This window comes from Mesocricetus auratus, unplaced genomic scaffold, assembly GCF_017639785.1.
Source record: "Mesocricetus auratus isolate SY011 unplaced genomic scaffold, BCM_Maur_2.0 Super-Scaffold_100018, whole genome shotgun sequence".
Lineage (NCBI taxonomy): Eukaryota > Metazoa > Chordata > Mammalia > Rodentia > Cricetidae > Mesocricetus > Mesocricetus auratus.
Genome location: NW_024429199.1, coordinates 2711996 through 2737936, shown reverse-complemented (window position 1 = coordinate 2737936; position 25941 = coordinate 2711996). Strand labels below are relative to the sequence as shown.

The window sequence follows — 25941 nt, the reverse complement described above, 5'->3', positions numbered from 1 at the left end:
TCTCTCTCTCTCTCTCACACACACACACACACACACACAGGCCCACGTATGGAGTAGAAAACTTCCTGGTCTGTCAAGAGAGCAAACCAAAGCCACTGGAAGGGCAGGGAGAGAAAAGAGAGAGCAGGGCTCAGTGGTGAGAACAAAACCACACACTGAGTAATTGTGACAGTGCAGCCCAATGTAAGACTAGCTGTGCCCTCTTCCAGTGCTCTGTGACCCTGAGCCAGCTGTGACCCCCAGTGCCCTGTGACCCTGAGACAGCTGTGACCCCCAGTGCTCTGTGACCCTGAGTCAGCTGCCCACCCCAATCCCTTCCTAGTCCTCTGTGGCCCTGAGCCAGCTGTGACCTCCAGTGCCCTGTGACCCTGAGCCAGCTGTGACCTCCAGTGCCCTGTGACCCTGAGTCAGCTGTGACCCCCAGTGCCCTGTGACCCTGAGACAGCTGTGACCCCCAGTGCCCTGTGGCCTGAGCCAGCTGTGCCCCCCCCAGTGCTCTGTGACCTGAGTCAGCTGTGCCCCCCCCCCCCCCCGCTCTCCCCCCCCCAGTGCTCTGTGGCCCTGAGCCAGCTGACTTGTAAGCCATCACTGTGCGCACAAACTCCAGTGGGCACCAGTATATAGATGCAGACCTGGGGGGTGGGAAGGCTACCTGACAGTGTAGGACTCATGGGCTCATTCCCAGCTCTCTGGATCCCAAGAGGCACCAAGATAGCTTTAATGCCAGGTAGGACAAGAGTGTGGCTATGCAGTCTCTGGACACATCCTGGTCACCCCTGATTCAGCTTCTGAGAGGTACTTGATCTTGAGATCTGGGGGAGTTTAGCTGTGTATTCATATCTGGCTTCAGATAGACACAAGCAGCACTGGCAAGTAAATGTCCCATAACCTGTGGTGGGGCAGCATCTTGAGCACCAGTGTTTCAGGTCTGCATTCCAAGCAGACTCTCTGCCCTGTACACTGTTCCCGCTTCTGTGTTGGCTCCCTACCTCAACCTGACACACACCAGAGTCATCTGGGGAGAGGGAACTTCGGCTGAGGAACTGCCCCCTTGGACTGGTCTGTGGGGCAGACCGTGGGGCATTTTCTTGGTTGCTGATGGAAGTAGAAAGGCCCAGACTTCTGCAAATGCTGCCGTTTCTGAGCAGGTGAACCTGGGTTGTGTAATAAGGCAGCCAAGCAAGCCACTAAAAAGTGCTCCTCCATGGTTTCTGCCTCAGTTCCTGCTGGAGCTCCTGCCCTGACTTCCCTCAAGGATGGACTATGACCTGCAAGCCAAATACACCCTCTACTCCTCAAGTTTGTTTTCCTCAGTATTTACCACAGCAGCAGAAAAGTTACAGTATGTCATAATAATCACACACCTCATTGTCTTCCCTTTCTGTGTGAAAGTCTCTCACCTGGCATAAATGGAGAAGTCTTCCTCAGACAGGGTATCAGAGAGGTTGATTCCATACACTTCTTTCATGGGCTGGACCACATTCTAGAGTTTTAAGAACAGGAGTCGGTTAGAATCAGATATTCTCCATGTTAACACTCCCAGAATGAAGGAAACGAATCTAAGATTTTTTTTCTACAAAAGCAATAATACATTTTTATAAATATTTCCCATTAAACTTCAGTTAGTATATTTCAAAAATCTGTTTGTTGGGAGCAGTGGCTCACACCTGTAATCCCACCACTTGAGAGGCTGAGGCGGGAGGACTGCAGTGAATGTGAGGCTAATCTGAGTTACACATGGTTCTAGTACAGCATGGTATGGAGTGAGACCCTACCTCAAAACAAAACAACAAAAACCCAAACACACAAATACAAGAAAACTGCGATTTCTGTTTCTTACTAATATGGCTTAGCCTAAGGTTTAAAAAATGTGTTAAATAAACATGACCTGTATCAGATACAGGAGTTGGCAATTTCTTTTTTATTTTTCTGTCAAAGGACAGACAGTAAAAAGTCTAGGCTCATAAGGATATATGGGCTCTGTTGCTATTCCTCAACTTTAGCGTATGGTGTGAGCCATCATTTGCAATGGAAGACAGTAGGCACGGGGGTTTCCAGTATAACTTTGTTCTCACAAGCAGGCAGCAGGCTGGATTTGGCCAATGGCCATTCATTAACTACTCAACTAGTAGGGTGAGTTCTCACTACACCGTGACTTTCAGCTATTTCAGCTGTGTTCCTCAAAGCCAGATCATTGGGTGGCATGCTGTTCTGTCCACTTGTTTTCCTGACTACGTTAGTGAACCGGGTTTCACAGCACTCATTTCCACAGGGGCACTCCAAGACTGGAGACCCAGGTCCAAACCCTGGCACCAGGTGGGGGAATAACAGACATCAAGTAAAGGCGACCCTCAAAGACGAACAAGGCGCTCTTAAAACTTCTCAAGGGGTAAGGATTTTATCACTACATAGAGGAGCAAAGCCCAAAGCATTTCCAAGTTTAAATGGAACGCAGCCATCCTATGCTGTAAGTGGGGTAATGTGATATTTTCCTGCTCTCGACCTTTTAAGTGAAAGCAGAATGTTAAAGATCATTTTCCAGAGCCTGGGGCAACTCACACACACTTCCACCCCGCACCTCAGTCACTTTGGCACTGTCCCCGGGGTCGGTCATCTTCACAGGAGTGGAGCGCTGAGACACAGAGCCTTCATCTTCCCGGTCAGTGCCGGAGTCATCCTCAGAGCTGCTGGACACGGCCTCCTCACTGGGTGGTGGCGGGGCACTGGCCGCTGTTTTCCGCTGCAGGACGGCTTCCTCTCGGTTGCTTTTGTTTCTTTAAAAAAGACGAATATGAGTGTGAGCCTCTTTGGACTGGGCCTTTTGCCTTCACTGTGGATGGTTGTGCCCTCAGCCCACGTCCCCCAAGAGCATGTGAGAGGCCAGCACCTGGATCTAAGTCGTGCTGGAGCAGAAAGACTAGCACTTAGCTTAACACACACTGGAACTGCTGGATCTAAAAACTAAGCCAAGCTGAGGCCTTCTCACCCCTGGGCTCCTGCACTTTCTCCTGGTAGCTGAACTTCAGCAGGGGACTGTGCTGGAGATCCAGGGCTGTTATGTGGGCGATGGGATCAGCCTCACAGCCTCCGGCTTACAGAGAAAGCATTTTACTGACTGAGCCATCCCCCACCCCCTCCCCACTACTGTGAAAATATTTCAGTATATGTTGCTAAAAACACAGTCATACTTGGAAACATCATAGGGGAGAAGAAAAGCAACATGTCTCACCAGAGTTAGATAGTGTAAAAACAATTCCATTCTGACCTTCTCCAACTAAAAGTTAACAGTATTTCTATGCTACACCCCTGTCCAGGCGGCCGGCTGCTTTTCTGGGAACACCTGGGTGAAAACCCCTCAACACTCCCCTTCTTTGAAACTTCTCTTAACATCTGCTCAGGGCATAATGCCAAACTCCTGAGAGGTCATGAATTTAAGGCAAGGAAATGATGCATCTGGAAGATACCTGTATATGACCCCGTGTGTAAATTACACATAGCTAAAATCCAAATGCAGAGCCACTCCTAAATACAACTGGGACACTGTATCTACAGTCTTGCTGTGACTTCTGGCTCAAGTCGAGGAGCAACGTTACTGCTGTAACCGGGCAGGTCAACTGAGGTGACTGACAGACAGTCTTTGGCCAAAACCCTACCCACTTCACTCCAGCCTCTCGGTGGGAAGATGAGAACGTGGAGTGTTCTTGCCATGTTGTTATAGCAATTTCTTCCTGCAAATAATGTTTTAGCCATGCACAGGAAACTTATCAAGTTGTCAGAGTACACTTGCATTTACATTCGGATGCCAACGAAAATCAATATAAGTATGAATTTTAATTAAGTATTCTATGTTGAGAAACAAAGAACGCTGTGTTGTTGATAGAATATCTGTCCCCATCTTTACGCCATATGTTACGCTCCCAATTTAAAGTAATAAAATATACCACGTTGCTGAGATTACCATAAGTTCTGCTTTTCAATAGTGAGCATTTTAATGACCTCAGTGCTATGCGTGAGCTACAGGTCCAGATGCAGCAAACAGACTTTAAACTATGTGACTTGACATTACTAGCTCTGCATTGAAATACTACTGCAAGCGCTACTATTTTGCATGAATTTCTAAATTTTTCATTCTATATGCAAATCTTACCCCAGTACAGATTTTCCCGTTTCATCTGGTTTTCGCACAGTAAACGGACTTGGATCAATGCCAACAGTCTTCGGCATAAAATCACTAGAAAAAAGGATGAAGAAAAGATATATAAACCACCATCTATGGAGATAATGCTGGTGTCCACCTCAGCTCACACTCACTGGTTTATACCATCCTTGCCCCTGGGGTCTATACATACTAACACAAGGACCCTTGTGCACTTCAGCTGACAGGGCTGCAAAAAGCCCATGAACTATTAGCTCTGGGCAATGTCCATGTGACCATAGTGACTTCTCTTACAGCTGAAGGAGCCCACGAGTTTAAATGTAAAGTTGTGTTTTCTGGAAAGTGATGACATCCAAGCAAGGCAAGGATGTATACCACGTGGTTAAATATCCAATTAGTCCTCTGGTAAATATGCCAGTGGCCAAACACTAAGCCATTCAGGTCTACAGACCATATTTTTAAGTCAGACCATTAAAGGAGATAGACATAATGCTCAAATCACAGTTGTATGAATTATAATAGCAATACCCACCTCATTAAGCTAGGACTAATTCATAACACTACTGTTGGAATCTGGGGTGGTTTGAATGAAAATTGTCTCCATAGGGAATTGCATTGTTGGGGGTGTGGCCTTTACTGATGCTTTAAGGTTTCAGAAGCTCAAGTCAGGCCCAGTCTGTCTGTCTCTCTGTCTCTGTCTCTGTCTCTGTATCTATCTATCTATCTATCTATCTATCTATCTATCTATCTATCTCTCTTTCCTTATACAGATGCAGAACCCTCAGCGACCTCTTCAGCACTGTCTGCCTGTATGACACCATGCTTCCCGCCATGATAAACCTCTGAACTGTAAGCCAGCCCCAATTAGATGTTTTCCTGTATAAGAGTTGCCATGGCCCCGGTGTCTCTTCAAAAAATAGAAATCCCAACTAAGACAGAATGCTTCACATGGAAACTGACTTAATGTTCCACACACTAAGATGAGCCCAGGTTCCTTCCTTGGCATCAAGGAGTATCTTCCTGTCACCACAGAAGCCAGGCACACCACAGCTGTGCCAACAGGGCAGCAGTTCAGTGAGTTCTGCTAATATCCCTGGCTTCTGGTGAGGGTCTTGCTTCCATGCTGAATGCTACATTGGGGGGAGGGGCAAAGTAATCTTGGATCTGGCTCAAAATGTCTACTTAATTTTATCTTATTATTTTGTTTTGCTTTCTTGAGGCAGGATCTTGCTGCATAGACAAAGTTGGCCTTGAGTGCACTCCATATCCCAGGGCGGCCACGAACTCACAGCAATCCTCTGGCCTCAGCCTCCTGGATGCTGATATAAGATACCTATACTACCACATTGGCCAAATGTCTATCTAATAGTCTGAAAATATCTTGGTAAGCAATTAATTTTTCCTTTCTTTTTAAACATAAAGGAAGAAGTAGGATGAAGGGGAGGAGGAAGAGGAAGAAGAGGAGAAAGCATTTGCAGATTCCATGTGTGTGAATTTGCTTGTTCAGCTACAATGTATGTGTAGACACAAACCCACACTCCTGGTGCTGGTGCAGGCACTTCCTGCACGTGCTTGTAAGGAGCTGTGAAAATGTGAGTCATCCCACTCTAAGATACAGAAGGCAGGCTCTGTGTTTATTTTTCTCTCCCACTGAAACCAGTGTCCTTTAAGCCATCTCTTCAGGGCTACTCTCACATTTGTGTGTCTTTTCTGTTGGCAATCTTGCTGTTTAAAATGGTCCCTGAGCACAAGGCTATGGATATTTAGTGTTTCTACATAAGAAGCCTGAGTTACACTGCTCTTAGCTGTTAGTGCACTGCTAGGAGGAGAGGGGACAGGAGAGCAGAGCAGGGGTGAGGAGAGGAGAGCAGAGCAGAGAACAGAATAGAGCAGAGCAGAGGTGAGGAGAGCAGAGCAGAGCAGAGAACAGAATAGAGCAGAGCAGAGGTGAGGAGAGCAGAGTAGAGTGGAGAGGAGAAGAGAGCAGAGGAGAGGTAAGGAGAGCAGAGCAGAGTAGAGATCAGAGCAGGGGTGAGGAGAGGGGAGAGGAGGAGAGGGGAGGAAAGGGGAGGAGCAGGGAGGGGAGGAGAGGAGAGGAGGAGAGGAGAGGAGAGGAGGAGAGGAGAGGAGAGAAGAGGGCCCCGTTTGCTAAAGAGGGAGCTGAAGTGACAGGCTCCCCATTGCAGGAGGCTCCCATTACAGGAACATTCTGACTCAAGGCCCACTTCTGGTAAAGACAGACAGACCTCCAAGAACTAGAATGAGAGCTCTCCACACTTACAGGTTTGAAGTGCCCACAACATACCGTGCTGAACTTGTCATGGCCAAGCAAAAGGTATCATCAAAACTGCTCAATTCATACGGTCGGAAGAACTCATTGTGAATGTCTATCTCTTCTTCACATCTGTGGAACTTCTTCACGATCAACTTCTTTAAGTTAGCGGCACAGATAACTAAGGGGAAAACTTCCTGTTACTCAAAACACTTGGGACCTCCAGCACACATCAGAGATGTCATCAGCACTCAGAGAAGGTGCGGCCACATCCTGTGCTGGACATAGCACTGACCAGGTTCACCAAGACTCCAGAGAGGGACTCATACATACAAAACAGGGTTTCTCCATCTGTAACCGCCCTAGAGATGGTCCTCAGAGTTCCAGGTAGGAGCAGGGAGTTACTTCGGAGTTTAATTACTCATTCCCTTAGATTCCTTTTTACTCTTAAATCCCCTAAACCTGTTAACTTGTCCTTGTTAAAGTCCTTTCTAGGCCAGGGAGATGGCTCAGCAGGTGATGGGACTTGTAGCCAAATCTAAAGTTGGGAGTTCCATCCAGTACCTATATGGTGGAAGGAGAAGACTGAATCCCATGATTTCCACACAGCTCTCATATACATACACCCATATACACACATGTCCATGGTACACACACCCATATACACACATGCCCATGGTACACACATCCATATACACACATGCCCATGGTACGCACAGCCATATACACACACATGCCCATGGTACATACACCCATATACACACATGTCCATGGTACACACAGCCATATACACACATGCCCACGGTACGCACAGCCATATACACACATGCCCGTGGTACACGCACCCATATACACACACTCCCACACAAAATTAAACAAATGAAGTGCTTTCCTTTGTTTCAAACAACCAACCCACCTTAGCAATATTACTCATGATTTTGTTCAGAGTTTCAAGTTGCACATACTTGGGAAATGAATGAGTAATTTAGTAACAACCTAAAAATCCTTGGTAACCTGTCCTGAACTTCCCCACTCAAAGTTCAGGTGCACAACCATGACTTAATTAGAACCCTCACCTACTAAACTTCTACAAATGGAAAACTGGATGCCCAAGGTCAAGATGATCAATTACTAATATAGTAATATGAATTACTAATACAGTCAGGACTATAGGACATCTAAAGTTGGGGAAATATTTAAATTTGGAAACACTCTAACATATAGTACATTTTAGTGTATGACTTTATTATATAATTTTTTCTCCTTTCTGACATATTAATAAAATTTAGTTTAAATGTGATTATAATGTACTTTTAAACACACACATATGCACACATTTATATATATATATGTGCATACACCATTTCTACTACTTGACTATAGGAAAAAATGTTTAATTTTGGCTTCCTTCCTTCCTCTCCATCTCTCCAGGATATAATAATAATATGAAATAAAATCAGGGGACTGGAGAGATGGCTCAAAAGTTAAGAGCCCTCACTGACTGCTCTTCCAGAGGTTTTGAGTTCAATTCCCAGCAACATGTTGGCTCACAATTATCTATAATGGGATCTGGTGCCCTCTTCTGGCCTGCAGGCATACATAATAAATAAGCATTTTTTTTTAATGTAGAAGACTAGTTTATTTTTTAAAAAGAAATATAATCAGTCCCAATTTAAAATGAATTACCACATCAACCAAATGTTTGCATGGCTTATCTAATAATTTTAAGCCACAGCACAAGGAGATAGGATCTACTCCGATAAAAGGAAGCATTATGGTCCCCTAGCGAAGAACAACATAATAATGAATCCACTTATTTCTATAACATAGCGTATCAAACACTAATGCTTTAAGCCTATTTTAGCATAGTTCCAAAACACGTGGTAGAGAACCTAAAAGAGAAGCAGGTACTCACCTTCATCGTAAGGCAGTGGCAAATGCCTAATCACCTCCGGCGTCCACCAGTGAGTGTAACTACAAAAGTCAGATAGACAAGAAAGACCACATGTAAACACTGACTTTCCACCAGTCTCCAGATAAAAGATGCTGGAACCTACTTCAAAGATCCTTTCTTCTTTAATAACACATTTGCAGAGTTTTTCACATAGTAGGTCTTCATATGCTAAACTGCCCTTTGCTTGCTACATGTCCATCATCAGAGATTTGCAAAATACCTATGTGCTCTACTGTTGCTTAGTTTTAGCTACAAAATACCTATGTGCTCTACTGTTGCTTAGTTTTAGCTACAAAATACCTATGTGCTCTACTGTTGCTTAGTTTTAGCTACAAAAAAAGGTTTGCATAAACTATGCAGATTCAAGGTCACTCCTCAGGGGACTGTTTTACTTGGTGAGAAGTAAACTAGACTGTGACCCAAGTCTAGTTATCTGAGAGTTAAGGTTGCTTTTCTGTTCTGCTATATGATACGTGTACAGTTAATAAAGCAATTCATTGAAATCATAGTCACTAACTGGATACTCCTAATGAACCAATCCTTTAGGGCACAACAGGAGCCCATCCATTCTAGCTGTAAGCATGGACCACTTACATGTAGAGGCCAGAGCCAGGGTAGAGACCTTCAACTGTCTGAGCTTCTGCTGGGAGATTCATATGTAGAGAATTGGAACAAATAAATACTGAAACTCCTTCTCTCTCAACAAAGGATTTAACTGTAAATCAAATTCTAATAAAATAGAGATTGTAGGAGACAGAGCTGTGATAAAATTTGTGAGAGCTGGGAAGTGAAATAGTACATGCAAATGTAAAAGAACGCCAGGTTTCCAATAGTTTAAAAATAAAGCCTATGGCCCAGAACACTGAAAAGAAGATTGAATATAATGGGTTTTAAAATATAAAAATGCTGAAACCTGTGGTCATGGGTATTCTTAATTATGAAAAAAATGGAGGAGCATCCAAACACCACTGGCAGGGTGTCTCCTTGAGATGGCAAACAGCACCCACACTGAAAAGGACAGGGAATGGAGTGGGGGGCCTGAGGACCTGGGTGTGAGCAGTGCTGAAGCCTCAAAGGGCTTCCTGGGATCGGATCAGGGTTTTTGTCCAAATCCTCTGTGCACAGGTATCCCTTGGTCCTCTTACAAATCAAATTCTGAGCTGGAAGACTGGCTAGAGGTTCCTGATTTTCCATGCCACCAGGTGACCCTGAAGCTGCTTTCTCAACATCAGCCCTGGGACCATGAAAAGAACAAGGAAACGCTTGCCACTAATAGAGGCTTAATTCAACTGTTCAATGTTATCAATCACCTATACTGTATCAGACACTGCTCGAAGTGTTCCAAGAGCTACACTGAAAGTAACAGCCACGCACAGGTGAGAGGGAGTGTGGACAGCCCAAGAGAGCAGCAAGCAGTGGGTCATCTCTAGGTAAGTCCTGGTGCAGAAGAGATGTGAGTCTTACTCCACTGGAGATGGCTAGATGCATTCTTCTCTGTGTCATTCCAATTTTAGTATATGTGTTGTTAAAGTGAACATGCTCAATGCATTTTTGATGCCTCAAAGTGAGCAGAAGATAGATCCCCACTGCCAGCAAAGGTGACATCTATTCCAGCAAAGTTACAGGTTCAAATTTTCCATTGAGATATGTTGTGAGCAACCTAAGAAGATAAATTCGCATTTACAAATGAGCCACATTCATGTTAATTTCATTTTCTTTTATGGGTAGGGAATTGGGTCAGAGAAATCACGGCCCAACTGTCAGAAGGGTGAAGCATGATGAGGCACACATACATGTAAGGCAGTGTGTCTTCCATTCTCTGATGACCCCACATAGGCAAAAGAAGACAGTAGAGAAGATATCCACTAGTACATGAGGAACTTGCTAAAAATATGCTGCTTACAACTGACTTGCTTAGGAAAAAGACGCAAACATTGTCTAAAGCATGAGTTTTAACTTGGAACATACTATACAGATTTGAAAGTTTGGTTCCCAGTTGGTGGGACTGTTTTAGAGGGTGGTCTTGTTTGACGATATATACCACAGGAAGTGGGCTTTGAGCTTCAAAAGTTCATGCCAGGCCCAGCCTCCCACTCTCTCCTGTCTCTCCCTCTCTCTGCCTGGGGACGAGATGGAAGCTCTCAGCTTCTCTACTCCTCTTCCTGTGCCTGCTGCCATGCTCCCTGCCATGATGATGATGGACTCACCCTCTGAAACAGTGAGCAATCCCCTAATTAAATTCTTTCTTTTATGAGTTGCCTTGATCATGATGTCTTTCCATGGCAACAGAAAAGTTAACCAAGACTGAGGGGCAACTAGAATTAAGAGATACCTTTATATCAGTGATCTGAGACCAGGCTTGAGTTTTTAAACTGTATTATTAGACTACATTTCTCTAAGTAATAGGAAATGACTTAGGAATATGTTTTGAGAAGCCTGTGTCCTGAGTGTGTCTCAGAAACAAAGAAGCCCACGAGGAAGACATGTCCCGGAGAGGATGAACTGAGATAGACAGAGGATGAGAGGACAAGGCCAATCTTGTCACCTCCATCACCTCTACCAGAGGGAGAACACCTACACAGGGCAGAGCCCTGCTTTGGGGCTAGGGACCACTGACCAGGAGACTGATGCTGGAGAACTTCTTCTTTGGGGGTGACACCCCACAAATCACTCTTTTCTTCTTAGTCCCTAGAATTAAGAGTGCTGAATTCCACTGAATTATTTACCTTAAAAACAATTTTAGATGGACCATTTTTAATTCTACTTTGAGAGTTCTAAATTTATGACATGAACAAAGCAGTCAATATTGCTGTACAAGACAGAGACACACGGACAGGGCCACAGCACCCTTAAGACCTACAACTGCTTAAATGATCCCAATCACTAAGTACCAGTGTTCCATGGATGGGGTTATCAGATGGTTCGACTAGGCATTTTTCATCCAAGACTTACACTGGGATCAGATGGGCAACTGATTAAGTCTGAAGAAGCATTTTATACTTAGGAATGCTAAAGGCACATTTAATTAATACAAAGGACGTACCTAACAATGCCTCTCTCTCGGGGAAGCAGGCAAAGTGTATACTGGCGTGACAAGAATGGTGTCCATGTGGCAGTGTGACATGGTCAGGGGTGTGGTGTTTTGAATGGATAAGGAACTGGGAGAGCACTGTTATAGCAGAATGCTGAAAACAGCCGCATAGTCTTACACTAGCGACGAGCAGAGAATGCAGATACAAAGGGGTGGTCCCAGTGGTCTCACAATCACTGGCAAAAAGCAGGCCAACCTCTGACCCCTGCTGCAGGTACGGCCGCAAACTTAGGGCAGACTTTTATGTCAACTGAATGTACACAGGGAGAGTGCCGTGAAAACCGGAGTCTCTGAGAAACGGCTGGAACATTGGTGGCTATTAAATCTGAGGAAGACATTTTGAACGAATGAATTTATCTTTAAACATTTAGGACTAATGAGTGGATGAGGAAATCATGTTCCAAAGGGCTTGGTGAGCTGAGAGGGGTCAGCACATAAGATTTCAGTGAAGCAGATCTCAGCCTGAAGTGAGAAACAACTGTGTAAGTAAGTGATGCTCCTAACCACCTCATGGGGGCACGGAACATTCTGGGCACAGACCTAGGCTGGCTACACACAGGGTAGATGACGACTCTCTGGGTAGACCAGAAATTCACAAACCAAACTAGCAGGACCAGAAAATCAACTCGAAACATCAATGAAACAATTCTAAAACCAGGCTGGGGACATTATAAACATGTCACTGGCATCTGAGGCAACAAATATATGACATATTAACCAGGCTTCGAGCAAAGGTTCAGTGAATGGTTTGAGCACTTCACCGCATGTGGCATTCAGGGTAACAAGTAGTTACTCGAAAAACCACCTGAATTCTTGGTAGAGTTGGTTTTATGTCCCTCCCTGTTCTCAGTAAACACATTACAGCATTGGTAAACAGTATACATATAGGACAGCCACCAAGTTTGAAAACGCAGATGAATACATGATCGAATGTAGATTCCTATTATATTATACAAATGATGAAACAGTGCCCAAGTTTCCATATTTACAGGCATCCTGTGTGATTTTTGGCAAATACTGAAAAGTAGAGTATTTCCTTAGAGAACAACAGCAATGTGAACACCCACGGGACTCACTGTGTGCTAAGCTTTTCAGTGATCTCAGCTGATAGCTAGGAAGTACAATTTTCTTGATAAAGGAGCAGAATTAGGCCAGTTGGCTGACTTTATGAAAGGACACTCAGGTATCACTAACAGGATGTGTGCCAGGGCTCAGTGCTTCTACACCGTGCTTTCTCACTTACACCTTAAAATGACCTTCCCCTTTCCACTGATGAGAAAACAAGGTCCCAGTGCCTATTTCCAGAAACTCAAACTCAGCACCACGGGAGCTAGCCTGAGTCCCCACATGCTGTCTGAGGCTGCCTCTGTTGTAACCGTTCATTTATGTAGGGAACTATTTAACAGTCATCAGAATAATCCACCCAGCTGGGTGACACCAAAAACTCCCCAACCAAACACTGAAGGGCATCTTCAAGTGACAAGATCTGTATACGGGCAGCATCAATAGAAAACTTACATCAAACAGGCTCTGGTACTATAGAGGAAAAACAGGTACAGTAGAGTAATGGAGTAAGCCCATCATCTACCTCCTTAGAATTGTCAGGCTAGTAACTGCTCTTGCTGAATCATCTACATAGCTGCATAATCTCAGTCAAGATACTCTCTCTGCACCTCAGTTTCCTATTTTTGGAAATGGGGCTGTAACACCAGCTCCTTTTGTTCCCACACACAGGCCCTCCACACCACCTGCTTTGGTTATGTAACCCAAGGTAAGCAAGCAGGTCACACTTGGGGTACTTAATGGCTGCTGCAGTCGGGACTGGAGTGTGGGCTGTTTCCAAGTTCTATCTTAATAGCTTCAATACTGGGCAATGCAACATTCCAGAGAATCAACACATTTACCTCTAGTCAATTACAGCAAAGTGAAATATTATTGTTTACACTCATGTCCTAAACAACAATCTTAAACTTACAGAGCTTCATTTATAGAGAAGAAAGATCATGAATTAAGGTATTTATTTCAATATGAGCTGATGGGAACAAAAGTGAGAAACCTATAAACCCTGAGACTTTGATAACACTTTAAATATTTCTTCAGCAACACAGACATCTCCAAAAACTACATTAGCATTTATGACTGTCTGTGCTCTGTGCACACAGTCACAGGTGGGCAGTAACTCAGAGTAGTGGGAAAGCAACTCTGCCGAATCAGCCTGACTCTGTGGGAAGAAAGCACTGTGGGAGAGTCTGATGTCACTACATGCTTGGAGAGGAGATGAGCCATGTTCCAGCTCCCTATATATTGCTGAAGAGCCCAGAGCCCCAGCACACGTGCTAAGCCTCATTTCTTTACCCCGTGCTTATCTCGTGCAACAGTTAATCAAACAGCAAGTTTACATGGTAGACTAGGGCGAGCAGATACCTCCTCCTCGTTGGTAACAGGCTCATGGTGTTTTTGTGGTGCAGGTAAAAATCTGTGGGGAGTTCCCAGAGATGAGGTTTCCCTTCGGTGGGGTGGAAAACACCAAGGAAGAGATTGATGGAGTCTTGTCTATCGGCATCTAAAAAGCAAAAATATGTATTTCAGATACCCATTATTGATACAGACACCCCAGGAGGACATTATCCTAGAGGGCACAGACCTAACTATAGTTCCATAGACCAGATCTCTATGAAGATGCATGTGCATTCAAGCTCTACACATGCAAACACATGCCCTCTGAGGAGGAAGAGGAGGAAAACCTTGCTTGTGAATGATGCTTCCTTCTCTCCCATTGCCTCTCATAAACACGGGAGAGGATATAGACTGCTTCTTGGATGTCACCTTAAAACCCACACAATATTTAAAGTGGTTTTGTTTTTAAAATAAAAACCTACCATCAGCATTTGTTAACATGTCTCAAGTAAACGCCATCCTAAGGTATGTTCTAAGGACAGCATGACCCAATGCCTATAGGAATTCTGCTGTATGACCTTGACCAAGCCAGCTGCAGAGTTCCCACTCTGATCCCTTCTTCCACAGAGTCACTGTTCAGAGCAGCAGGAACACTGGCCTCTTTGGTGACAATGAAGACAACAAGGACACATGAAGAGCGTCCTCACCCTAACTCTTCAGCCACCTCAACACTGTCCTCCCACACTGTGCCACCACTGACAACCTGACTGGCACAGGTCCTGTGTCCTTTTCCTCCTTAGGTTTTGTGGTAAACAATCACACTTGAAGTGCTCGTGGCCCCCACCTTTCCCACTCTGCACTTTCTCCTCCCTGGCTCTCTTTATCTCTCATCATCTCCATCATCTCCATCATCTTCATCTTACCATGCTTGTCTCAGAGGCCTCCATACCCAAGTTTCTCACAGACATTCACAACAACCTCTGTATGAAAACAATGGAGGACTAAGAGGGAAACACAACAGAAATGCCTGCCGTGGGAACAATAAAATAAAATGTATTTTCTTCCAACAGCTACAGCAAATGCATACACCTGAAAGTAGCATTGGATTATCTTGTCATTTTAGCAAAAGCAAATAAAATATCAAATATGTATGTCTTTTATTAATAGCTTGACAGGAAGTATTCCATTAGAACAGCACTTACCTTTCAGGCTAAAACGAATATATAAAAGGGATGCGTTTATATGCTGAGTATCTTTGGGGCCTTTTGTTCTACTTGCTGGGAGAAAATACCAATGCAGACATCACCACCCCAATTTTTATCTCTTTACATAGCACCAAAGTAAGCATTCTGCTCTCCGAGTAATAATATTCATGGAGAATATTATTCTTGAATAGACTTGATGGCCCTTGATAACTCATTTCATACAGTGCTAGCTAAAGCAGCTTTCCAGTTTTCAGCCTTGCCTTCAAGGAGTTTCTTCCCCTTTTAAATCTCACAGTATCTTCCTCTGCATTCAGCAAGTATGGTGAACAGGGAGGGGTGATAAGCATTCCTCGGCTGACACCAGTCAGGTGTTACTGAAGCCATGGCTGTTGTTACGATAGAAAGTCTCTCTCTGGTGGCATGGTCACCGAGGTTTTGGCTAGAAAACCACCCTGAAAAGCTTGGGCATTGGCTGGATATGTTTTTAACAATTTATTTATGTTTATGGATGTTTTGTCTGCATGTACGTCTGCACACCAGAAAAGGGCATCAGGTCCCATGAGACTACAGATATGGAGGGTTGTTCACTGCCATGTGGATGCTGGAAATGGAACTCTGAAGAGCTCTTAACCACAGAGTCATGTCTCCAGCCCAACACCCACCCCTTGTTTTTTTGAGACAGGGTTTCTCTGTGTAGCCCTGGATGTCCTAGAACTCACTCTGTAGACTAGGTTGTAGACCAGGTTGGTCTCAAACTCAGAGATCTGCCTGCCTCTACCTCCTAAGTGCTGGGATTAAGGGCATGAGCCACCATGCCCAGCCTGAATAGACACTTTGAAGTGCAAAATAAACTACACCTTTCCTGCAAGATGGGAGCACTCTGGGTATAGTAGAGTGCTCAACAGATGTTGGTCCTCTGTAGTGCAGCTAGCACGAGGGCAAATGAGTATCTGCTTCTATACTCAATTATGCTTTAAAAGCAAAATCCCTATGAGCTATTCAAATGCCACCTAAGCTATTATACTAACCAGTTCTATTAGTAATTATATTTAAATAGCATAGGACTAAATATAATAATTTTTAATTAATTGTGAAACTAAATTGTTTCTTATTCTGATACTGAGTTTGTAATGAAGCAGCCTCTTTTATCAACAAAAAGAGGAATGACTGTTCAATAAATGTACTTTCAACTGTTAGGGAGAAGGAAGTATGAAATTAGAGCCCCGCCTTGTACCATTTAATAAAACAAATACTACTGAGATGTAAGAATGGCACAGATCAACACCCAGTAGATGCAAGCACGTGGAACCCTGAAAAGAAGGGGACAGAACCAACGAACATGCAACACTTCAACTTTGCTATTCATCAAACAAGCGTTGACTAAACCATTTCTACTAAAGACTTGCAAGCTGAATGCTCTCGAACTTTGCTGAAAGGAACATTAACTGATTCATCTTTCCAGAGGGAATCCATGCCTGTGCATGTGTGGTGGGCAACCTGGATTACCAATCTGCCTGCACCGAGAAGCTCCTGGATTAGTGAAGCACGCCTGAGTGTGTCTTGAGGGTCCTCCAGAAACTGTGGCATGATTTGTGGTGGTGGAAAGTAGGAGGTGGGCCTACTGGAGCAGTTCTCTGGAGCACGTCCTTGAGACCTGTCCTGCCTGGCCCCTTCCTGTACTCCCCTCTGCTTAGGTGGAAAAGCTCCTTGAGCAGCTCAGGGCCAACCACAGTGACACTGAGCCCAAGCACACAGGGCCAAGCAGTCATTGGCAAAACCCACAAAAGTGTGGACTAAATCAATCCTCCTCCCTTAGGTTAATGTGACATATTTTCGTCACACTCTCTAGTATATTATGGCCCTGAAAGACATGTCCAGCTTCTGACCTATTAAATATGTTTTTAAATTCTACATAAGCAAAGGTAAGAGGCAAAAAAAAAAGGCTGTGTCCAAAGACATTTATTCAGGAGGATTCCAGATGTACACTAACTAAATTTTGACACTTACAAAGGATAAAGTAGTTACTATACAATCACATTGTAGAAGAATAGTTAATGCCACAAAGGCTATTCACACCATCTCAAAGGGCAAGAGCAGATTATGAATCACATGCATAATAAAAGCAGAACAAACATGCTTGCCTAAACATGCTCAAGTGACTATCTCTGGAGATGGGGTTATGATTTATTTACAAGATACTTTGTACTTTCTAAAATTAACACATAAGACTTTAATAACTGAAGAGAAACCATTCATTTAAGAACCTTTGGGTGTGCGTGTGTGTGAGTGTGTATGTGTCTGTGTGTATCTATGTGTGTGTCCATGTGTGTATGTCTGTGTGTGTGTCTGTGTGTGTACGTCTGAGTGTATGTCTGTGTGTGTATGTCTATGTGTCTGTGTGTGTGTGTCTGTGTGTATGTCTGTGTGTGAGTGTCTGTGTGTGTGTCTGTGTGTATGTCTGTGTGTGAGTGTCTGTGTGTGTGTGTCTGTGTGAGTGTCTGTGTGTGTGTCTGTGTGTATGTCTGTGTGTGAGTGTCTGTGTGTGTGTCTGTGTGTATGTCTGTGTGTGAGTGTCTGTGTGTGTGTCTGTGTGTATGTCTGTGTGTGAGTGTCTGTGTGTGTATGTCTGTGTGTATCTGTGTGTGTCTGTGTGTATGTCTGTGTGTATCTGTGTGTGTCTGTGTGTATGTCTGTGTGTATCTGTGTGTGTCTGTGTGTATGTCTGTGTGTATCTGTGTGTGTATGTCTGTGTGTGTATGTCTGAGTGTATGTCTGTGAGTGTCTGTGTTTGTATCTGTGTGTGTGTCTGTGTATATGTCTGTCTATGTGTGTCTGTGTGTATCTGTGTGTGTTTATCTGTGTGTATCTGTGTGTGTGTCTGTGTGTGTTTATCTGTGTGTGTCTGTGTGTATGTCTGTGTGTGAGTGTCTGTGTGTGTCTGTGTGTGAGTGTCTGTGTGTGTATGTCTGTGTGTATCTGTGTGTGTCTGTGTGTATGTCTGTGTGTATCTGTGTGTGTGTATATCTGTGTGTGTATGTCTGAGTGTATGTCTGTGAGTGTCTGTGTTTGTATCTGTGTGTGTGTCTGTGTATATGTCTGTCTATGTGTGTCTGTGTGTATCTGTGTGTGTGTCTGTGTGTGTTTATCTGTGTGTGTCTGTGTGTGTGTCTGTGTGAAGGAAAGGTATTTTCAGAAGATATAAATTCAGTGAAGATGGGAGGGGACAGAGCAGGGATTGGGCAGTTAGGAAAAGGAAGAAGCTAAGGAGGCAACTGTAAAGACATGAGGGATGTGGTCTACAGACCCCAGAGGGCTAAGCCCTGCCCAGGCAGGACTGAGAACTGTGGAGGCCTGGAGAGCAAAGGAGCTGTACAAAACCAGGGCAAGGAGTATGCAGGGTGTGGCCATGAAAGAGCCCAGGACCACAGACAGATGGAGCCATAGCCAGGTGGCCCCTGCGGGTCATGGGGAGAAACTGGATTTGAAATGTAATGGGATTCTGTGGAAGAGGTTTTTTTGTTATTGTTGTTCCTTTGTTTGTTTTGAAGAGGGGAGTGCTGAGATCTGACTTAACTTTAAATACATATATCACACTGGCTGAAGTGAGTCGTGTCTAACTGCTCTGGCTGTCGGAGGGTGAAGAGACTTGGCTTTCCTAGTTATCAATCACATTCCAAAGGCTGTGAGAACATTTCTGCAATTGTTTTTTTCTGCTGAACAGGATTTACTCACTAAAATCTGTTGCTCCGAGTAGGACCTCAGACAGTCACCTCACTATTTGTGATAGATTAAAATGTGCTCTGCACATTCCCTGGCATGCCCCCTGTCCCAGGAGAGCAGAAAAGAGGAGATGATGCAGTGCTGGCAGGGCACCTCCCGGCACTGGGCAATCAGCTCAGACTGTCTCAGTACTCGCCTCTCGCCTCTCCCTATGCATGAGCACAGCGGTCGTCCCTGCCTGAGCTCGCTGTCTATTTTCTGAAATCTGTTTGAAGAGGACATGGTCCACTTCCACCATTCACTACACTTAAGTTATACATATGCATGGTGTGTGTGTTCTAGTATTTATAGCAGGAAGTCTGTTTTTTCTTATAGTAAGATTTAAAATCAAGATGCTTAAACAAGAAAATGCAGGCTTAGTAAACTGTAGATGGTAAAAAGGAACAGTTTCACAGGGGATGAGAATTCCTCCTGGCATCTAAGGGGAGTGCCTCGGTAACTGCTTTTGCAGTTGGTGTCCTCCACGTGTCTAGTTAGGCTGGGAACCAGCAGATGCTCCCAGAGGCAAAGCCCTGAGCAAATGACTTGGGAAGCCTCAAGAACTGCTGCATGCCTGAATGTGGGTGCACGCTTGTGTATGTGTGTGTGTGTGTGCGTGTGTGCGCGTGTGTGTGCATGTATGTGTGTGCTCATCTGTGTGCATGCACATTTGTGTCTGTGTAGGTGTGTGCGTGTGTGTACACCTGTGTGTGTGTGAATCTGTGTGCGCGCATCTGCATACATGAGTGTGCATCTGTGTCTGTGTGTGTGCATGTGCATCTGTGCATGGTGTGCATCTGTGTGTGAATGTGCATGTGCATGCATGCTCATGTCTGTAGGTGTGTGTGCACATGTGTGTCTGTGTGCCTGTGCATCTGTGAATTTTGAGATAGATCACACTCCGTTGCCTAGGCTGCCTTCAAACTCATAGGTTTGAGGTGTCTTTCTGCCTCAGTCTCCCAAGCAGCTGCGACTACAGTCCTGAACAACAGTGTTCAGCTTTAAGAATAGTTTTTAAAAACAGGTCCAACAAGGGGTCTGAAGAGCTGCTTACACAGCAACCATCTGTCTATACAAATTAAGGGTAAAATTCCCAACCACTTCATTTCATTATTTCAGTTTCTTAATCCTAACTATCTTCCTGCTCAGTCCAGAGGCATCACAGAGGACTGACTAAGTGTGGCAAAGAGGTCTTTAATACTTAAAAGAAAACCATTCTATATTTTCACCATTATATAATACTCAGTTATGACAAAATAAAGTATACACCCCAATGACACCACGCTTCTTAAAATAAAGACGTCCGTTTTAGCTACATTATTCACAATGCCTTTCATAACAGCTCATTTTTAAGTTTGCATAATTTTACTGTACCTTTCTATCTGTACATACTGATCCCCTGTATCATTGTCACCTTTTAAGCCATGCCTTGCTTTTTAAATCAGCTACATGACTACACATTCATTTCTGTTTTCTAGTCCTAGTAAGCAGCTCTGGTCCTTAAGTGTCAACCATGGTCACTGCTGCAGGGGCAATAATGCCAGAAGAGGGGCAGAAGAGCAGATGCTGTCTCTCTAAGGGAAGTTCTAAGCCTTTATCATGGTGGCACACACCTAGACAAGTCCATGCTTGTTGCCATGGGTTACAACTGCACCCTTCTGTCTTCTGAAAGACTTTTGTGTATTATGTCTCAGGGATTTGGAAGCCTGAACCCCCAATGCCAGGCTGGGAATGTGATCAGGCACAGAAATGAGATCTTTGTAGATATAATCAAATTAAGGCATCATTGCATGGGAGTACAGCAGGCTCGAGCCAGTGAGGCTGGTGTGCTTACACTAAAAGGAAAGGGAGACACTGAGGAGAACACTGTGAAGACTGACCTCAACCACGAGAAGAACTGTGTGTGACAACTGGAGGCAGAGACTACAGTCCTGCTGTTGCCAGTTGACAACACCAAGGATTGCCAGCCACCATCAGAAAAGTCAGGGAAGAGTCTCCTCTGTGGGTGTCGGCAGGAACTGCCCTGCTGACTCTGTTTCACTGTTAGACTTCTGGTGTCCACAGTGGGAGGCAGTCAGCATCTGCTGTCTGATGCTATTGGTTTAGTTATCGGTACAGAACCTGTGGTTTGCTTCTGATCAGTGGGCTCAGCCATGTGGTAGGACATCATTCTCACGATTGTGTGACCTAGGGGACACTGTCCTGCTGGCAGCCTCACTGATAGGCTCTTTCCTTTGCTGTTTGTGAGGCAGCAAGCGAGTGGTCCTGAGTCCTATAGCACAGAGCTGGATTCTGCCAACATTACAGGAGCTGGGAGACAGCTCCTTCCCTAACTAGGACTTCAGATGACACAGCCTGAGTGGTACCCTAGCTGCAGTCTTCAAACTCTAACCCCCCACGCTCCCCCACCCCCCTCCACTCTGTACCTGGACCAATAACCCACACAAACTGTTATAATGATCATGTGCTTTTTTATGTTGCTAAGTTTATAGTAATTTATTACATACAAACAGAGTCATAGCTGACTCACTTCATTTACTCTGGGCCTCGTAAACACTGAAAGCAAATGTTGACTCTCGTGGGTGTTTCTGAGGTTCCTATCACTCGGGACTCTCTTGCAACTCCCTCAGTCTGAGCATGTGCATCATTTTAGATGACAGAAGACTCTAGTTCTACCTCCTGGTCCTGGACTATTAGGGCCTCTTGGTCTTCAGGAGACTCACTGGCTAGGGCCCAGGGCAACCCAATGCTGACAGCTTCTTTCAAGAAGGCTACATCTGATTACCATCAAACACTGGAGTTCTGTAAGGTTTATTCCAAGTATGCAGATGGCTCTCACCATATAGCAACCCCCCTCAGCCATCCCTCTGTTGTAGATCCGATGCACAGCCATCCACGGTGAACATATGGGATCCCTCCAAAGGCAGGATGCCACAACAGGCTCACCTAGAAGCCATTCTCTCCCTTCCTTTGAGGTGAAGAAGCAGGAATGAGAGAGAGAGAGAGAAGCAGACAAGAGCAGTCCATTCCAAAGAACAACTTCACCACTCCTCCCCACAGACGCTGCAAGCTGTATCCCTCTCCAGTTCAAGGGAGACGACGCATAGGATCAGCCACTGTGCTCCTCCTGGATGAATTCTGCATGTGGGAACCTGTCTCACAATCGTTTCTGTGTGTGGTACACACTATGTATACTAACAATGGCACCAGAATGGAGAGGGGAATGAGGGCCATTAAAACAACCTGTTCGACTTAGTCCTTGTAGGTCATAAAAGTATGACTTGCCATTATTCATTTCTAGTTGACATTTTTAAACTGAGTAACACATTCATAAGCAACTCCCAAGATGTTAATCCCTGTTTGAAAAAAAAAATCTTCAATACTTTCAAATTTCTACATTCAGAAATCTTCAAGAGAAAGATACAAAGAGGAAGAAGGCATGAAATCCACCCAGCTTCCATCACACAGGAATGGCAACTGGGCGGCAGAACGCAACAGTGTTCTGTCTTAAAATACCAACTTCAGGGACAGTAACTATGTTGACAGAACGCCTGCCTAGTATGCACAAACACTTGTGTTTAATCCCCAGAACACTGTAAATCAGCATAGTGAGGTACTCCTGTAATCCCAGCATTCAGGAAGATCAAAAGTTCAAGGCCATCCTCTGCTACTTGGCAAGTTTGAGGCCAGCCTGTGCTACATGAGACCCACTCTCAAAAAAATTACTTTAGTGTTTATTCATCATCTGTTAAACAGTTATTGAGTACCTTCTAAGTCACAAATTCTATTTTATTTAAATTTATAAATAATCTAAACACTATGTAAATAAGTAGCTAAAAGGAGGAAAGTACATGTTCACGAAGACAAACACATCTAAAATTTAAGCAGTAGAAATGCCTGCTGCCAAGGAGTTACCTGAAAAGGCATTGCTGTAGTATCGAGACAGAGTCTGCATGATGTCTTTGGAGTGCTGGGTCCATGGTGCTATCTTCCTGTAGGTCTTTACCCGATGAACAAGCTGAGAGCCCCCATATTGCAGGGACAGGGTATCTCCATGGTCTTCATACAGTTCCTCAAATAACCTACACAGAAGGAAGACACACTGTACAATTTTGCCAGCAGGTCTGGTGACTCAGGTCTATAATCCCAGTTACCAGGGAGGCTGAGCCAGGAGGATCATACATTCCTGGCCTGCCTGGACTCAACACGGCTGGAGTAAGTTAGTGAGACTCTGTCCCAGAATGGCAAAGGAAGAGAGGAATTGGGTGGAGTTCAGTGGTTGAACATTTGCCCAGCATATGTGCAGAACTGGTACTATCTTTCATTGCCATTTGGGTTTTTATTTAATCTATTAGTTTGTCTTTGGATTTATCTAAAAAACCACAATATTTAATGATGACGCAAGCAAGCAAAACAAGACCCAATGGCAATAGTATACCAACATTCGATAGAAATGTAGAACTAACTTGAATACTGCCAACTAGCAATAAATCTTTGAGAAGCTAAAAGTAGAAATGGGTTTATAAAAATTCTCGTGACTCAAACCTGCTTTTTGTCATTGCTGACATTCAAACAAGGATTACCTCACTGCATCCGTGTCAAACTGTAGGTTTGGCTTGTCGATCAATCCTAAGGAATACAGCTGGTAAGCCAGAGCACATTTGCCCACCATGAACTGAGCTGTGTTGGTGCGATCCAAACAGTCCACACAGTTGGTTCGAAGAATGCCAGTCTACAAAGAGCACAGTAAGGTTTTAAGTCACTGTTCAGACACCCAGACTACTTCCACACTACAGGAAAATCCTTTTCTTAAAGTTACGGAAGAAAAGCTCTGGGTGCTAATCCCAGATAAGCAAAGTCAATGGTGAAAATAATAAAGAACATTTTGCTAATCATATAAGGTTATATTTACTTTTCACTTAATGTCCCCCTAGTAGCATCATTAAGTCAGTCTACACTTGAATTTACTTTGAAGGTTTAACAAGATAAAGCAAACAGCTAATATTTTCTGTATTTACAAATTAGTAAAATATGGATTTTTACCTGATATTGCTCCTTTATTTTACAAACCATATATTCAGTGATTAAAGCTGTATTTCTTTAAGGGTGTGTGTGTGTATGTGTGTGTGTGTGTACGTGCATGCCAAGTGTGTGCTAGTGCTCTAAGAGGGCAAAAGATGGCATCAGTTCCCTGGAGCTAGAGTTACTAGTGGCTGAAAGCCATACCACAGAAGTGTGGAATGGGGTGGGTGCTGGGAACCAAACTTGGGTCTTTTGGAAGAGCAAGAGTACTCTTAACCACAAAGCCATCACTCCAGTTCCAAGCCATATCATTCTTAAGTATAGCTAATAAATATAACACACACTAGCTTATTTTCCAAAATCAGTCTAACCTATCATTCCTATATTCTTGCTTTTAATTTCCAGTAATAAAAAATTTATATGAAGAAAATGTATAGGCTATAGCATCAGCTATATACCTTCATAAAAGATTTAAACAATAGCAGGGAGGCTTTTAAAAATCATTTTCAAGTTATTAATTATTTTGCATCAAATACCTCTTAACAGTTCCTAAGGAAAACATGACAAAAACTTAGCTGGGTATGGCAGCAGATGCCTGCAATCCCAGAACTTGGGAAACGAAAGCAGGAAGTCTCTGTGAGTTCAAGGCCAGCCTGCTCTACATAGTGAGTACCAGGCTAGCCAGGGATGCATAGTGAGACTCTTTCTCAAACAAAACGAAATGAAAAACAAATCCCAAGTCCTACAGAACATTACACACCATTGGCACAGACTGTGTTCACTGTGAATATGATATTATCCGTACCTGCAGCCGCCCAGTGGGGTTCACACAGCCTCCTAGTTCATTCCACCTGGATACAAACAGACATTTTACATCTTATTTTCTTCCAGTGCCAGGAACTAACCCAGGCTGCGGGCTCCCTAGCCCATAGTGTACCTTGCTGTCCTTTAACCGCACCCCCTCGGTGCTCTATCAGAGTCCCCCTGCTTTCCTTAAGTTCAGATCTGTCATCACATACAATTACAGGCATCTTCCTAGTAAAGCTTTCTCCACACCTTTGTTCACTCCCTGTATATTAAGATTCCCTACAATTCAAACCCTGAAAGCTATAGCAGGAGGATTCTTCCAAACATAAAACACTAATGGTTGATTTGGGGTTTTTCATTTCACCACCATAGTTAACTATGTTAACTGAAAGTCAAATGCTGGGAATACATAACAATTGGTTCCTTTAAAGATAGATAAGGAATAGACCTTTATCTGAAATGGCCAACAAATTAGCCATAACAAAAGAGTTCTGAGCAAACCACTGCAGCATGTTAACAAATTCTATATTCAGGAAAGCATACATCGTCAATCAGAAATTTTCCCTGTTCTTTCTAAACACTAAACAGTGAATTCACTACAGAAAAATTTATTTACACGTGTGTTTTATATAATGCTTATCCCACAAAGCAAATGATAAGACTCCTGTGGCTTCCATCTGAGGATATACCACTACCACAGGATTTATCTAATTAGCATAGACTTCCTGTACTTGGAATATTGTGTGTGTGTGTGTGTGTGTGTGTGTGTGTGTGTGTGTGTGTGTTTGTGTGTACATGCCGCAAGGTCCTGGAATCTGCTTGTCTGTGCTTCCTAATTCTGGAGTTACAGGCACACACAGCCATGGCCAGCTTTTCACATGGGTGCTGGCAGTTCACACTCAGGGCCTCATGCTTTTGAGGTAAGCGCTCTCACTAAGTCCTCTCTCCAACCCCTAGGATATTTTGTACATAAGAGCAAATACCTTGATTTAAGTCTTCTTTGTGTTTGTGGTGTGGAGTGAAAGGCACTTGTGTACCTCATAGTACCGGACACCAAGGTCAAAGGACAACATGTGGGAGTCTTTTCTTTCCTTCTAATGTGTGGGCCCCGGGACCAGGCTTGGTGGGAGGAGCCCTGACCCACTGAGCCATTGTGCTCACCTACTTTGTTTTTTTCAGAGAAGACCCCCCTACCCCCCCACTCCCCCCCTCCCGGCCTGAGATCACTAAGAAGGCTAGGCTGGGATGGTGAGTGAGCCCCAGGGATTTCCTGTCTCT

The 25941-nt window shown here is 44.1% G+C and overlaps 1 protein-coding gene across 1 annotated transcript in view; it reads right to left on the bottom strand.

Annotated features, from left to right (window-relative positions):
* Positions 1-25941, bottom strand: part of Fig4 (FIG4 phosphoinositide 5-phosphatase) — a 101343-nt gene that overhangs the window by 25230 nt on the left and 50172 nt on the right. Inside the window, exons 13-21 of the mRNA XM_005073240.4 lie at positions 24662-24707; positions 23418-23566; positions 22750-22916; positions 13898-14036; positions 8344-8402; positions 6462-6609; positions 4148-4231; positions 2579-2774; positions 1401-1483 (exon numbers count right to left, since the gene is read on the bottom strand). Coding sequence (XP_005073297.1) covers positions 1401-1483; positions 2579-2774; positions 4148-4231; positions 6462-6609; positions 8344-8402; positions 13898-14036; positions 22750-22916; positions 23418-23566; positions 24662-24707 — 1071 coding nt within the window. The remainder of the gene's footprint in view (positions 1-1400; positions 1484-2578; positions 2775-4147; positions 4232-6461; positions 6610-8343; positions 8403-13897; positions 14037-22749; positions 22917-23417; positions 23567-24661; positions 24708-25941) is intronic.